General features: G+C 47.1%; 1 protein-coding gene across 1 annotated transcript; it reads right to left on the reverse strand.

Annotated features, from left to right (window-relative positions):
• Positions 1-8195: 8195 nt before the first annotated feature.
• LOC114687979 (paired immunoglobulin-like type 2 receptor alpha) lies at positions 8196-13559 on the reverse strand. Its single transcript, XM_037198528.1, has 5 exons — positions 13385-13559; positions 11340-11370; positions 9066-9103; positions 8861-8976; positions 8196-8321 (listed from the first exon to the last, which is right to left on the reverse strand). Exons 1-5 carry the CDS (start codon positions 13503-13505, stop codon positions 8196-8198), a joined length of 432 nt encoding a protein of 143 aa, XP_037054423.1. The 5' UTR covers positions 13506-13559.
• Between the last annotated feature and the right edge of the window lie 2588 nt (positions 13560-16147).

The raw sequence follows: 16147 nt of genomic DNA on the forward strand, positions 1-16147 counted from the left end.
AAAGAGCAATCTCTAAGTCACACAGGTCAAAAGCAGTCATTTTCTAACAGTTCTTGTTTAGAACAGAAGTAGCCGGCAAGTGTGGGCAGTGCTGCTCTAAAGACCTGAGTTATTGATTGGAAATCTCAGGACCGGGCACGGCTTTTTCTCCCTATGGGTCAGCAACGTCCAGAGACCCCTTGTACAATATAGACTACTGTCATTGCTCTTGGATGCCCCCCATAGCTAGATGGTAAGAACCTGTTGCTGAAGACACTGCTCGATTTGATGTAGATATGATCAAAATTCATTGTATAATGTGTGTGAAACATTTAAGTCATTGAAACACTACTAAAAATCTCTTTCCATTTATCATTTATTTATGTACATGTGTAGTATCTGTGAGTGTACATACAGGAACCTACACACACAAGCAGATGAGCCTGTGTACACAGACAGACAGACAGATAGACAGACAGACATAGACACAGACACAGACACAGACACAGACACACACAGACACACACACACCACACACACACACACACACACACACACACACACACACAGAGGATAGAGACGTGTGCCTAATTATTCATGTGCAGGCCAGAAAGGCTTCTGGTGTCCTCTTGCAACATTCTCCACCTGTTCCTCAGAGCAGGATCTCTCTGTGAAATGGGGCTCCAGTATCACCTAGACGGAAAGCCAACAAACTCAGCAATCCTCCTGCCTCCACCTCCTTGGAACTGTGTCACAGCGTATGCAAGGACACCCAGCTTCCTATGTGGTGTTTGAATTTGAACTTTGGTCCTCACAATCACAAAGCCAATGCTCTGAAGCACTCTTAACATTTTTTTTAAAGTCTGTGTAGCCCAGACTGGCCTTGACCTTGCTGTGTAGCTAATGACATTAAATTCCTGATCTCAGTACCTCCCAACTACTGGGATTACAGTTGTGTACCAAACCACTTTAAGAAAGCCACCTTGTGCTGTGGATATTGCTCTATATAAATAAAACACTGATGGCCATTGACCAGGCAGGAAGTAGGTTGCCAGGCAGGAAGTAGTGGGACAAGGAGAGAGGAGAATTCTGGGAAGCGGAAGGCTGAGGAGGAGACACTGCAGCCACTGCCAGGAGAAGCAGCATGTAAAGACACCGTAAGCCATCAGCCATGTGGCAAGGTATAGATTATAAAAATGGGTTAATTTAAGATATAAGAACAGTTAGCAAGAAGCCTGCCACGGCCATATAGTTTATAAGTATTATAAGCGTCTGAGTGATTATTTTATACGAGATTGTGGGACTGCGGGGTTTGGTGAAGCTGGAGAGAAGCCCTCCAGCAACAACCTTGGGCTGTAGAGATGTTCAAATGGTTAAGAGCACTGCTGCTCTTCAGGAGGTCCTGAGTTCAACTCCTGAAAACCACATATATCACAACCATCTATAATGAGATCTGGTGTCCTCTTCTGCATACATGCAGGCATAACACTATATACAATAATAAATAAATAAAATAAATAAATAAATAAATAAATAAATAAATAATAAAAAGAAAGTTCATCTTGACCGCCAGTGGTGCACCAGCCTTTAATCCTAGCACTCGGAAGTCAAAGCCAGGCCGATCTCTGTGTGTTAGAGCCCTGCCTGGTCTACATAGCAACTTCCAGGCCAGCTAAGGCTACATAGTGAGTCCTTGTCGCAAAAAAAAAAAAAATCATTTTTGTTGGTATAAATGTATGTAATATAAGCTATATCATTTGAACTCTGCAATATACAGCTGAGTGGCTTACAGCACATTCATTCTGTGGAGCAGCCACCATCACTATTCAGTACCAGATGTGCGTGCACACATTGATGTATACATCTATATTACCTTCTCTCCCAGAATGTCCCAAAAGAACAAAGCAAAAAACAAAGGTGTTGGAAGTACAGTGGTAGAATACTAACACAGAGGGAACAGTCTAATCAGCCATTGACAAGGATAAAGTCAGACACTAGGAAAGTGTGTCCTGAGGAGAAAAGGCAGGTCAGCACCGAGGAGATGCCTCAGTCCTCAAGTACCTGCCTTGTGTCCTGGTTAGTTATTTTGTCAATGTGACACAAGCTGTAGTTATCTGGGAAGAGGAACCTCAACTGAGAAAAGGCCTCCATCAGATTGCCCTGATTGGTGATTGAGGTGGGAGGCTCAGCTCACTTGGGTGGTATCATGTCAGGGCAGAGGTCCTGGATGTTATAATCCAAGCAGGCTGAGCAAGCCATGGAAAGCAAGCCAGTGAGCAGCACCCTCCATGGCTTCTGCCTCAGTTCCGCTTCCAGTTCCTGCCTGGAATTCCTGCCCTGACTTCCCTTGATGATGGAAAGTGATTGGGATGTGTAAGCCAAATAATCATTTTCCTCCACAAGTCCTTTTTTCATGGTGTGTTTCACATCAATAGAAACTCAAACTAGGTCACCTTTGAGCACAGAGATCTGAATCGCATCCCCAGGGACCTGTGTGTGTTGCCATGCACTTGTAATCCAGCACTTCAGGGGGAGATAGCAGAGCCCTGGGTTCACTGCCAGCTGGCCTAGACCACTTGGTGAGTTCAGCCCAGAGAAAGACCTCCAGAGAGAGAGAAAGACAGAGACAGAGACAGAGACAGAGACAGAGAGAGAGAGAACCCGAAGTCTTTTTGCTTAGACACCAAAGAGAAAATTGCAAAGGAGAGTACTATTGAATTGGCTACAAAAATGAAATCATGGAAAGAGAATTAATAAGCCAATCACAGGGTCTTTCAATGCTTGTTGCACATATTTCTCTGGGTTTAATATCTTTTCCCTAAATGAGGATATTTTGCTCAGATAAAACATTTCTTTGGGTCTGTGCATGCAGCTCAGTGTGGAGTGCTTGCCTAGGTGCACGAGGCCCTGAGTCCATCTCAAGTGCTGCACACAGGAGTGGTCACACACCCTTGTTATCCAGCACTTGGCAAGTGGAGGCAGGAGAGTCAGAAGTTCAAGGTCATCGTCAGCTATATACAAGTTTGAGGCCAGCATGGACTAAATGAATGAGATTTTTGTCTTTTAAAAAAATGGAAAGAAATTTAAAAATGTCTTTTTTATCATTAATTTTAATATTTTAAAAACAATGGTCAGGAATATTCAGTTAGTGAACTAATTTTAAAATACTAATGGTAGAACTCACAGTAGAAGTGTGGTGTAACTCAATGCAGAGCCCTTGTCTAGTGTGCAAGTGGCCTTGGGGACCATCTGAAGTCCTGCTAAAGAAGAAAAGCATGGTGTGTCTGCCTGAAGCAGAGAAAGGCAAGGCTGCCTTAGACTGATTGACTGCCACGCAACAAATAGACTATTGCAAAGGTCAGGAGAAATTAGGAAAGGAGGAAGAGGAGGAGGTGGAAGAACAGGAGCCATTTAGGGAAACATGTAGGAGACACAGGAAATGCAGATGTAAGGTGCCTGTCAGCTCTGGCTGTGGAGTTTATCCTGAACCAGCACAGGTTAAGATGGTTAAGTGTTTTGTCAGGGGAGGCTGGTGGGTCTAACCTGGAAGGGACAAACCCACTTATCACTGGCATCGCTGTAATTGGGGATATAATTATTTAACTATTAACTTAATATTTTATTTTCTAAAAATTTATTTTTTATTAAATTTTTGCATGCACATATTGGTACCTGAGTGTGTGTGTGTGTGTGTGTGTGTGTGTGTGTGTGTGTATGTGTGTCTTTGATTCTGTCTGTGTGTGAGGACCCAAAATTAAATTTGGATGTTCCTTCCTCAGATGTCATTCACCTTATCTGTAAGACAGACCACGTGAGCACCTGTAACCACAACACCATGGAGATGGAGACAAGAGGATCAATGGGCTTCACAGCCCATCAGCCTGGCCCCAAACAGTGAGCTCCAGGTTCAGTGAGAGACCCTGCCTCAAGGAATGAGGTAGATTTTACTAGAGAGGATCACTAATGTTCATACTTGGCCTTCCCAAGAACAAAAATGGGATATATGTACACACACACACACACACACACACACACACACACACACACACAAAGCATGCATGCTTACACCTTATATACACAATGCACAAAATCATGACAGAAGGCAGGCAAATAAACAATAGTGTGAACTCGAGCAGAGGCCATGTGTCTGCTGGTTGAGAGACACTTGGAGGTAAAGCATCCATTTCGGGGCCTGTTCCTCACCAGAATGATCTTGTGCAGCTGTTGAAATCTGTTGGTCTCTGTGTCACTCTGTATAATGACTCAGTATATAGACTGGTCTATATACTGAGTTCTGGACCAGCCAGGAGTACATAGTGAGAATGTGTTCCCCCAAACAAGCAAACAAACAAACAAAAACAAGGACCAACTAACCAAACAAATAGTCCAAGGTACATGGTGTACTGAGTAGAAATAATGCCCGAGGTTGTCCTCTGGCCTCCACAAACAGGAGCACACACTTCCTTGCACACACATGCAGCTGCACAGACACACATAATCATGCAAGGCTCGTTTCACAGCTGATTTGCCACCACATGTTTACAAAGTCCTCATCCTGAGTAAACATGGCCTCTCCAGGCATGGCTCTGTGACTCTTCAGATCCAGATTCTGATAGTGTCCCCAGCATCCAGACTCTGACACTATACCCAACAGTCTCAACACTCTCTATTTCTCTCTGAATCATCCAATTCCAGAAACTCCCCTCAAATTACCCACAGTGCAGTTCCTGTGGGACCTGATCCTACAGATATCACCATTGATGAAAACTGTCCGTCTGTCCACCCATCCTGTCACACCACCTACCTTCCCAATCATGATTTGTTTACCCCAGGGATAACACAGACCCAGAGTCACCTGCCCAGACTGGGTCCCGGAGAGAGTGGAGGAGATGCTAGAGAGGGTGGAAGGATGGCGGCTGGTGGTGTAGACAGGACACTCAGGCTGCACCTGAGACTTTACATTAGCACAGTTGCCCCGCCCCCATCTGACCTCTTCTTTCTCCCTAGGATGACATCATCATCTTCATCTCCTCATGTGCTGCCAACCTCAGCATGAGCACCTCCCTGCACCCCTGCCAGGGGAGCCCCAAGAAGAGACTCTATAGTGTGTCCTAAAGACCCAGTGAGTGGGGCTGGGTGTCCAGCTCAGTCTCCTGCTCCTCTGGATGAAGTCTCCCAGCTTCTGCAGATAGCCAAGGCCTGGCACAGAAACTCACAGTTCACTGAGCTTGAGGTCACAGAAATGGAGAAACTCCCAATTTCCTTTGTAAAATTATATATATATTATTTAAAGAAAATATTAATTGTCACAGAATTTGTTTAAGTGAATCTAAAGAGGAAACTGGTGACATGTTCAAGTTCTTTGTCTACAACCAACGTGAGCTAATGGATGACCAGCTCCATAACTTCTCTGGATTTTTATGAGATTTGCTGTTCATTTGGTTTTGAAACAGAGTCTCATGTAGCCCAGGCTGACCTCAAACTCAGAAGGTACTAATGACAGCCTCCAGTTCATGGTCTTGGTATCTCTACAGTCAGTCATTGGATTACAGGCATAGGCCACCTTGCCTGGCTTCCTCTAGTACTTCTTTTAACTGACTGCTCAGGCCAGGGAACAAAATCCCAAACATTGGTAGCCATGCTAGAACCCATGAGTGCTCCCCATTCCAACAGTAATGTTCCTTCACCCTGAGGGGATTTGATCTAAACAGTGTTGAGAATGTGGTGCTGTGAAGTCTTTGCTGTGGGCTCCTTTGCTGCTTCTCCCTTTTGAACAATGGAAAATTGACATGGAAGTCACATGACCACTGGAGTAACAGCTTTGAGGCTCCTTCCCTGTGCCCAGCTTCCTGGAGGAGGAGATGATGAACGGACACTCCCATAGATGCCTGGCCAGACCATCATCCTAGCAGCCTGCTTGTGTGAACAACGCAGGGATGCTCAGAGGAGACACCACCCCAGCTGTCAAGATCACGGTGACCCTGGCTGCTGCTGAGTTCAGATCTCCTGGTCTTTGCCCTTGTCCATGTCCTTCTCCCTCTGCTTCCTTCCCCTCTTGAACCATGTCACCTCCCTGCTTTCCCTGCTCTGCACTCACCATGCCTCCCTTTTGTCTCCCTTTGGCTCTCTAGCTCCCTGTGAGTGCAGGCTGCTGCCATCCTGCAGATTCAGCCTCAGGGTTCTAATCCTAGTCAGACTTCTGCTGCCTCTCAGGTGCTGCTCTCCAGCTCTCAGATGCTCCTCTTACTATTGGAGGGCTGAGCCCTTGGGAAACCTGGACCCTTCTTATATGTGATTCATATACATGCAGGCAAAACAGCCATATACACAAATAGAATTATACCTTTTGTAAACAATGCCAGTAGCATCTCAGCCTCTCGTGATCATCATGCTCTTTATACTGAATTTTATCTGGTGTAAGCTTGTGTAGATCTTATACCTGCTGTCACAATCCTGTGAGTTCATATGTGCAACTGACCTCTTGTGTTCAGAAATACTGTTTCCACCACTCTGGCTCTTACAAAGTCTTTTGCCCTGACCCTCCTTTCTCAAAGATGCTTGAGCCTTGGGAAGAGGGGTGTCGTATGTCCCCATGAAGACTGAGATGGCACAGTCTCTCATACTCAGGAAGTTGGCCAGTTGAGTGACTCTGTTAATTGTCACCTGCTGCAAGGAGAAGCATCTCTGACAAGGTTGAGAGACACACACATCTGTGGGGACAGCAGTGAAGTTGTTAGAGTCACTTTAAATCTGTGTCCATTAAGTAGAGGATGGGAGTGGATTTTCCTTAGGGCCTAAGATTTTTCTGCACACAGGTTTTGAACCTTTTCACAGTCAGGTCTGGCTTCCAGTCTTCTATAAGAGCAGCAAGCTGTCCCAACTGCTGATCCATTCTTCCAGCACCTGACATTTCAGATACAAATGTACTAGGTAAGGCTCAGAAGTGTTCAGCTTTGTTCAAGACCCATGATGAACACACAGCTAACACAAGGCTGGAGTCCAAGTGTGACATGAAAGCCCATACTCCTCATTCTATCCTTTCACATGCTTTAAACATAAGAATCCAGAAATCTGGCTTGTAAAAAATCAGGATAGGATGACTTAAAGGGACTCTCAAATTGTCCTTTGTTCTCTTTAGGCCCTAAAAATTAAGGCTCCTGAAACAAGGCCTCAGCACCAACTTACCTGAGGAGAAGGAAATTAAATTGTATCAAAGTGCCCTGCTCCACCAGCTCCACACAGGGCTTGTCCATGGGTAAAGGAAGGTCCTGGGCCTCAGGAGCCCCTGACACAGGAGGCAGCAAGTTTCCCCCCTGAAGATGATGGTTCCAGTGACCTGGACTTGGAACAACTCATGGAAGACATGGAGAGCAGAGGAAGAGGGAGTCGCAGCAGAGGATGGCTCAGAAGAGTTCCTGGCGGCCTCTTTGAGGAGTAGTGTGCTCTGGTCCTTCTACTGCTGACTGCCTCTCAGTGATCCTGAGCAGATGTTGAATGTCGGGGTTGGTGACCTGCTCCATGCTTCAGGTCAGAGCTGTGCATCATGGGTAATAAAGCAGGTCTCTGGGTCCACTGCTTAGGCTGTGCTTCCTTTCATGTGCTATGGCAACCTGCCCTCTCTGGAGGTATAGAGGCTGGGAGACAGCAGCAGGACCCAGGCCTGGGGAACCTTCAGAAAAGCATGTCTGTGAGTCCTGGCTCCCTAACTTCCTGGGAAGGACACGCCTTAGGAAAGCATTGTGACCATCTGGTGTTTAGTTCCCTGTCTCACACCATCTATCTAGGTTTGTTCTGATGTCCAGTGTGGTGGTCCATGGAACCAGTCACTGTGTACTGGTTTATTACCCTTCCACATGTGGGTGTACATCATGTAGACTGGCTGCCAGCATTTGGGCATCCCCTGCCTTGGCAGCTAGAAAAAATGATAGAGGAGGAGATCTTAAGGCCAGAAGTTAAGGGTCACATCGAGTGACTCTTAATTAGATTCATTTAGGCAAATTCTGTGGATTTTTTATTGTTGTGAGAAAGTCTAGGAAGTTAGAAAAGCAAACTGGGAATTTCTATTTTCTCTGAGCTCAAACGCCCTGACATGTGGATTTCTGTCTCTGGCCATGGGTATCAGTGACCCATGAGTTTGTCTCTGGCTGTGGGTATCAGTGGAAGCTGGGAGTCTTCACTAGAAACACAGTGACTCTGAGATCGTCACCCAGACCCACTCATTTGGTCTTTACGATGGAGTACACAGTCTCTTCCTGGGGGTCTTCATGGACGGGCTGGCAGGGTGGTGTTCCTGGGGAGGCTGGGCTTGAGCGGGCAATGGAGGCGTACACGATGTTGTTATCCTGCGGGACAAGAGGTTGGATGGCAGCAGTGCAGCTGTGGCCACCATAAAGCAGCAGCTGCAGCCTGAGTGTCCTGCCACACCTGCAGCAGCTGCAGCCTGAGTGTCCTGCCCACACCTGCAGCAGCTGCAGCCTGAGTGTCCTGCCCACACCTGCAGCAGCTGCAGCCTGAGTGTCCTGCCACACCTGCAGCAGCTGCAGCCTGAGTGTCCTGCCACACCTGCAGCAGCTGCAGCCTGAGTGTCCTGCCCACACCTGCAGCAGCTGCAGCCTGAGTGTCCTGCCACACCTGCAGCAGCTGCAGCCTGAGTGTCCTGCCCACACCTGCAGCAGCTGCAGCCTGAGTGTCCTGCCCACACCTGCAGCAGCTGCAGCCTGAGTGTCCTGCCCACACCTGCAGCAGCTGCAGCCTGAGTGTCCTGCCCACACCTGCAGCAGCTGCAGCCTGAGTGTCCTGCCCACACCTGCAGCCTCCACCCTTCTGTCTCCTTCTTCAACATCCCTTTAACTTCCCTCAGGCCTGAGTCTGAGTGGCTTACCTTGGTGTTCACTTTGAGTCCATATATTCCTAGAGAAAAGGAACACAGAGTGCTGAGGTCAAGATGTGACAGGAAGGGAGACAGATGGCTGGGAGTTCCAACAGTGAGGTGAGGACCTTGGTTATATGGGAGGGACAGGGTGAAGGAGGGAAAGGTGGAAATACTGAGGGATGCTCATGGGAAACAGGAAGCTGGCAGAATTTACCTTCAGGTTCAACATTGTCAGTGTTTTCAATGAGGTCCCTGCACAGGAACAAATGGACAACATATCAGAATCTGGACAGGAAAGGGTTAAGACATCAGGTGCTGGGCTGCAGAGATGGCTCAGTTAGGAAAGTAAGTGTCACATAAACAGGAAGTCCTGATTGCAGACCCAGGACCCACAGGAATGCTGGATGCTGGAAAGCAGAGACAGGCAAAATCACTGGAGTTCACTGGCCCGGACTAACAGAAGAGCTCTAGATTGGTGAAAGAACCCTGTCTCAAAAATAGAGTGGAGCTGGAGAGATGGTTGATCTGCAAATGCCCACTTCACAAACAAAAGACCCAAATTTAGTCCATGAACCCATGTGAAAAAAGCTGACACAATGTACCTGGAGGTGGTGATAGAGAGAGGAGGATTCCATTGAAAGCTTCATTGTCTGGGCAGCCTGGCCAAAGTGATGAGCTTCAGGTTAGTGAGAGACCCTGCCTCAAAATAAATATTAAATAAAGTGGGAGAAACTGAGGGAGTCACTACATATCCTCTGGCCTCCACACACATGTACAAGTGCACACACATGCACACACACACACACACACAGGAACATAAACAGAATGAGAGAAACTGAGGAAGACACACCATTGATCTGTGGCTTCCACACACATGGACACACGTGGATGTGCACCTGCACATGTACACACAGGAACAGTAACAACACACAGAACTGGGCACGGTGGTGCATGCTTGTAATCTCAGTGCTCAGGAGGGAGACAGGGGACTCCTGATGTTCAAAGGCCAACCAACCTAGTCAACTGGTGAGTTCCAGACCAGTGCAAGACTCTGTCTGAACAAAACCTAAGAACAAAACAAAAAAAACCCAAAACCCAAGGAGAAATGACTTCGTGGGTAAGGCCAGACCATCAAGACTGACAACTTGAGTTTTATCCCAAGGATCCAACAAGGTGGAAGGAAAGAGAAAGCTCTCAGAAGTTGTCCTGTGACCTCCCATGTGGGCCATGTCAAGTCATACTCACACACATGTATGCACATCACACAAACAGATAAAATGTAATAAAATAATTATTTAAAAGAGTGGATGGCACTGGAGAACACACAAAGACACACACACACACACACACACACACACTCACACACACACACAACACACAGGAGGCTGGATCCCTCTCAATGGTCTCTGCCATCCTCAGTGACTCAGATGACATCAGTGTTCGGCCCTCAGAATTAGACCTTCTCTGGAAGAGAATGAGAGGCCATTGGGAAGGTGGCCTGGCCGAGGTCTCTCAGCACTAGCTGAAGGGAGTCATTCTAGGAAATCAGCTTGCCCTGGGCGGGAAAAGAGACTAGAAATGGGAAGAACCAAGTCTATTCTCTCTGATTACCTGGAAAACTAAAGGCAAGAAAGTTTCAGATCTCCTGGTAGGGCTCAGGCTGGGTTCAAGCAAGAAAGGACCTGAGATGGGACTGGAGGAAGGGCATCTGGCCAAAGAAGCCACAGGGAGAGGAGAGATGGAGGAAGCTGGGATGCAGTGTTGCTGTGGATGATTGAGTTATCTGCACAAGGCCCTGGGTTCCATCCCAGCACCTCATAAACCGGTGTGGTTCGATGCCTGTCTTCCAACAGTTGGGAGGTGGACAAAAGATCAGAAGTTCAAGTCATCCTTGGCTACAGATGAGTTCAAGGGACATGGGCTAAATATGAGCTTTTCTCAGAAAAAAGGGGTTGGAAGAGGAAGGTTCAGAGCAGGCCATGTACAGTAGGAAAAGAAGAGGCAGGAGAGAAGGGTGGAGAGGTTGGGAGGTGAAGAGAAAAGGGTAAGAGATGTGGAAGATCTGGAACAAAGGATTCTGGGGCAGCGGGGCTCACTGACCATAGAGAAAGACAAGAGAAGAAAGGGAAGGATGGGAGAGCTGTTGAATCCAGGCGGATGTTCAAGGCTGAGAGGAAACAGAGACAGAGAGGGCAGCCCAGGAAATGGAAGAAGAGAGGGAGGAAGTCTGAGGCCTAATGGGGTGTTGTTCTGGAAGGAGACTCCTGAGACCTCTCCACTCCTTGTCACTGAGAATCTGGTGTCCTGAGGAGGGAGATGTCATAAACGAAAAGCAGGGAGCAGACAGGAAGAGTCAGTGGTTAGGGAGATGTGAAGAGCCCTCGTGTGGTTCTCCTTTTTTTTTTTTTAATGTTATTTGAAGGGCTGGAGGATGGCTCAGTGGTTAAGAGCGCTGGCTGCTCTTGCAGAGGACCCGGATGGCGCTCACCTGGCTGGGGTTTCGGCTTTAGTCCTCTGTCCTGTGGGAAGAAACAGTGTCAGTGTGACATCAGTGCTGACCTCCACCATCCCTCTCAGCTGTCCTCTGTGTGCAGACCACCTTCAGAGGACAGGGGAGCAGAGAACCTGCCCCAGGCAGTCAGAGAGGAGCCTGAGCTCCCTCTGCTGGGCTGTGTCCTACACAGCAACCTCCCCAGATCTCTGCTAGGTCCATGTCCACCCCTGTCTCCTCTGCTTCCTTCACCAACCTTGAGTTCCCTCACTCCACACCTGCCTCATCTACTCTGCTTCACCAGCCTTCCTTTTTGTGACTTTGGAGACCGTCTATTTCTGGGTTATATTTCACTCTACTGATCTCTTTGTCTTGGTTCATACTATGCTGTTTTAGTGATTATAGTGTTTTTTTGCCACTTATTTATTATGTGGAAGGGTGTGCCACAGTTTATATGAAGGTCAGAGGGCAACTTGCGGCCATCAGTTCCCTCCATCATGTGGCTCCCAGGCTTGGACACTGACACCTTTTACCCTATGAGGGCTACCGTGTTCTTTAGAAAAGTCTATTATTCATTTATTTATTTAGCTACAGTAGGTTTTAAAGTTTTTTGTTATTGTTTTTTTTTTAGAGTTTTAAATTTATGTGCATATGAGATGCCTACAGAATTCAGAAGAGGACTTCAGACTGGCCTGCAGCCAGAGTTACAGGAGGTTGTAAACTGCCTGATGTGGGTGCTGGAGCAGAACTCAGGTTCTCTGCCAGAGCAGCAAGTGTTCTGAACTCCTGACCCTTCTCTCTGTGTTTTCTCTTTTGACTTATAAGCACACTTTCCTTGGTTGTTCTTGTTTTTTTGGACAGCTCTGTCAGATCCACATAAGCACTTCAACTGTAACCCAAATCACCTGGTCAGGCCACCGCTGTGCAGTTTTGAGTGAAAAATCTTCACCACAGGCTCACCTATTTGAACCTTGGTCATATTGGAAAGGTGTTTTTTGCGTGTGTTGAAGATGTGGCTTCTCAGTGTCCTGCTTCAGCTGCCCCACCATTATTAACCTTCCTTCTGGACCACAAGCCAAATCCAATTCTTCCTTCCACAAGTTACTTTTGATTATGAGGTTTTATCACCACAGTGGAAAAGTAACCTCCATTACACACTCTCAAACAGACTTCCTCTTTCTGTCCCTATATGGCTTGGTTGTTTCACCAGAGTGTTTCTCAACACACTTAGACTTGTTCCTGTTCCCTGGTCCCCGTGTCATCCATATAATCACTGAGTGTTTGTTTGAGGTCTTCCACATCCAAGGATGACTTTGAACTACTGATCCTCCTGCCTGCCCTTCCACACACTGGAGTTACAGACATGCACTACCACACCAGGCTAATCACAAGGTCTGAAAGCTTTTGCCTGGACATTTTCCTGGTTCTGGCCATTCATCCCATATGCAGCTCCACTGTGGCAAAGTGACACAGCCTGGTCCCCTCCAGTCTGTTCTCCACTGAGCCATGACTGGACTGTGCGTTCACAGTCTTAACCCTGCAGAACCTCACTTGAGGAAGCGGCTTCAGGTAGAATCCCAGTGAGGTTAGCAGTGCAGGGCTGCAGTCACCAAACAAACCACAGCAGCAAACAGACCCCAGGTACTCTAAGCTCAAGCCCAGAGCCTGACTGGGGACTCAGGAGGAGGCTGTCAGGGATCTGCCCTGGGGAGGCAATAATCCATCCTTAGGTATTGCTCCTCTAACGCTGTCCACCTTACTTCTTTTTAAAGATAATTTCTCTCCCTGGGACCCGAGGCTCCAGTTAGGACAGTATAGCAGCCATCCACCCTCAGGAATCATCTGTCTCCACCTCCTCAGCACTGGGATCACATGGAGTGTGGTCATGGAACCTCCAGCTTGCATAGCAAGGACTTTCCTGACTCAGCCATCCCCTGAGGATTCACAACTGAGCTGTCGTCAATCCCCTTCCAGGACTCTGGTGTGGACTGTTCTTGGAAACACTCAGGAAGTGTGATGAAATGCAGTCTTGGACCACTTACCTTTCCTTCTCCTCCACCCGAGGAACACTGTCAACCCCACAACCCCAGCCAGGAGTACAGCAGCAGCCACTGCCAACCCATCTCTGGTTCCCAGACCCAGGGTCTGATTATTTCTGCTCATCTTGCCTTCAGAACTTCCTGTGGTGAGGCTTGGAGAGGTGGTCCTGGGGGCTGGGAGGAGACAAAGGAAGTCAGCATGGAACTTCCCTGACAAGAATGATGCTCTGAGGATGCCTCTGCTGCACTCCTTGCCCCTCAGACTACTGAAGCAATGGACTCCAGGGAACTGGGGTCACCCAGGGAGTCTCACGTTGGGAGAAGGAAAAGGCTGAAGTCTGGAGAGTTCACACAGTCCTGAGAACTCCTCAGATCAGCCTGCAGGAGAGACTGGACAGAGACAGTGATGGCTACTGGGGGCGGGGCCACACCAGACCTGGGACTGCTCAGCTCTGCACATGTCTTGTTTTCTATTTAAGCCTAAACCTCATGTCAGGACCTGTCAAAACCCCAACTATGGAGTTGTCACTGATCCTCCAGTATGGCCATGCTGTGTAAACCTCTTTCCTCTGCTTTTCATGTGACCGTCTCTTTAATTGTCCCATTGGGGACAGATGGCCAAGCCTGGGTTGTTAGAGCTGCTGGGGCCCAGGCTCTGATCCTACACTCAAAGAACAAGTGGTTCCTTCTTGAATATGGGGCACATATGGGCATCTTGTCTCCTTTGGGGGGTGCGGGATGAGGAACAGCTCTTAGAAGCTCACACAGGAAGAAGAGAACATTTGCTGAGGCTGAGAATCGGGTGAACAAGGACAACTCTCTATTTTCTGGTAGAAATGTCCTCAGACCCTCATGTCATCCCTTACAAAGAGCAATCTCTAAGTCACACAGGTCAAAAGCAGTCATTTTCTAACAGTTCTTGTTAGAACAGAAGTAGCCGGCAAGTGTGGGCAGTGCTGCTCTAAAGACCTGAGTTATTGATTGGAAATCTCAGGACCGGGCACGGCTTTTCTCCCTATGGGTCAGCAACGTCCAGAGACCCCTTGTACAATATAGACTACTGTCATTGCTCTTGGATGCCCCCCATAGCTAGATGGTAAGAACCTGTTGCTGAAGACACTGCTCGATTTTGATGTAGATATGATCAAAATTCATTGTATAAGTGTGTGAAACATTTAAGTCATTGAACACTACTAAAAATCTCTTTCCATTTATCATTTATTTTATGTACATGTGTAGTATCTGTGAGTGTACATACAGGAACCTACACACACAAGCAGATGAGCCTGTGTACACAGACAGACAGACAGATAGACAGACAGACATAGACACAGACACAGACACAGACACAGACACACACAGACACACACACACACACACACACACACACACACACACACACACAGAGGATAGAGACGTGTGCCTAATTATTCATGTGCAGGCCAGAAAGGCTTCTGGTGTCCTCTTGCAACATTCTCCACCTGTTCCTCAGAGGCAGGATCTCTCTGTGAAATGGGGGCTCCAGTATCACCTAGACGGAAAGCCAACAAACTCAGCAATCCTCCTGCCTCCACCTCCTTGGAACTGGTGTCACAGCGTATGCAAGGACACCCAGCTTCCTATGTGGGTGTTTGAATTTGAACTTTGGTCCTCACAATCACAAAGCCAATGCTCTGAAGCACTCTTAACATTTTTTTAAAGTCTGTGTAGCCCAGACTGGCCTTGACCTTGCTGTGTAGCTAATGACATTAAATTCCTGATCTCAGTACCTCCCAACTACTGGGATTACAGTTGTGTACCAAACCACTTTAAGAAAGGCCACCTTGTGCTGTGGATATTGCTCTATATAAATAAAACACTGATGGCCATTGACCAGGCAGGAAGTAGGTTGCCAGGCAGGAAGTAGGTGGGACAAGGAGAGAGGAGAATTCTGGGAAGCGGAAGGCTGAGGAGGGAGACACTGCAGCCACTGCCAGGAGAAGCAGCATGTAAAGACACCGGTAAGCCATCAGCCATGTGGCAAGGTATAGATTTATAAAAATGGGTTAATTTAAGATATAAGAACAGTTAGCAAGAAGCCTGCCACGGCCATATAGTTTATAAGTATTATAAGCGTCTGAGTGATTATTTTATACGAGGATTGTGGGACTGCGGGGTTTGGTGGAAGCTGGAGAGAAGCCCTCCAGCAACAACCTTGGGCTGTAGAGATGGTTCAAATGGTTAAGAGCACTGGCTGCTCTTCAGGAGGTCCTGAGTTCAACTCCTGAAACCACATATATCACAACCATCTATAATGAGATCTGGTGTCCTCTTCTGGCATACATGCAGGCATAACACTATATACATAATAAATAAATAAATAAATAAATAAATAAATAAATAAATAAATAAATAATAAAAAGAAAGTTCATCTTGACCGGCCAGTGGTGGCACCAGCCTTTAATCCTAGCACTCGGAAGTCAAAGCCAGGCCGATCTCTGTGTGTTAGAGCCCTGCCTGGTCTACATAGCAACTTCCAGGCCAGCTAAGGCTACATAGTGAGTCCTTGTCGCAAAAAAAAAAAATCATTTTTGTTGGTATAAATGTATGTAATATAAGCTATATCATTTGAACTCTGCAATATACAGCTGAGTGGCTTACAGCACATTCATTCTGTGGAGCAGCCACCATCACTATTCAGTACCAGATGTGCGTGCACACATTGATGTATACATCTATATTACCTTCTCTCCCAGAATGTCCCAAAAGAACAAAGCAAAAAACAAA

Source organism: Peromyscus leucopus, chromosome 23 (assembly GCF_004664715.2).
Source record: "Peromyscus leucopus breed LL Stock chromosome 23, UCI_PerLeu_2.1, whole genome shotgun sequence".
NCBI classification, from domain to species: domain Eukaryota; kingdom Metazoa; phylum Chordata; class Mammalia; order Rodentia; family Cricetidae; genus Peromyscus; species Peromyscus leucopus.

Excerpts from the sequence above, each read along its gene's own strand:
- LOC114687979 (XM_037198528.1), bottom strand. The coding sequence starts at position 13,505 with ATGAGCAGAAATAATCAGACCCTGGGTCTGGGAACCAGAGATGGGTTG. Across the intron at positions 9,104-11,339 it reads AAAGCCGAAACCCCAGCCAG|GGACCTCATTGAAAACACTG; the intron begins GTGAGCGCCATC and ends GTTCCTGTGCAG. Across the intron at positions 8,977-9,065 it reads TGACAATGTTGAACCTGAAG|GTCCTCACCTCACTGTTGGA; the intron begins GTAAATTCTGCC and ends CATATAACCAAG.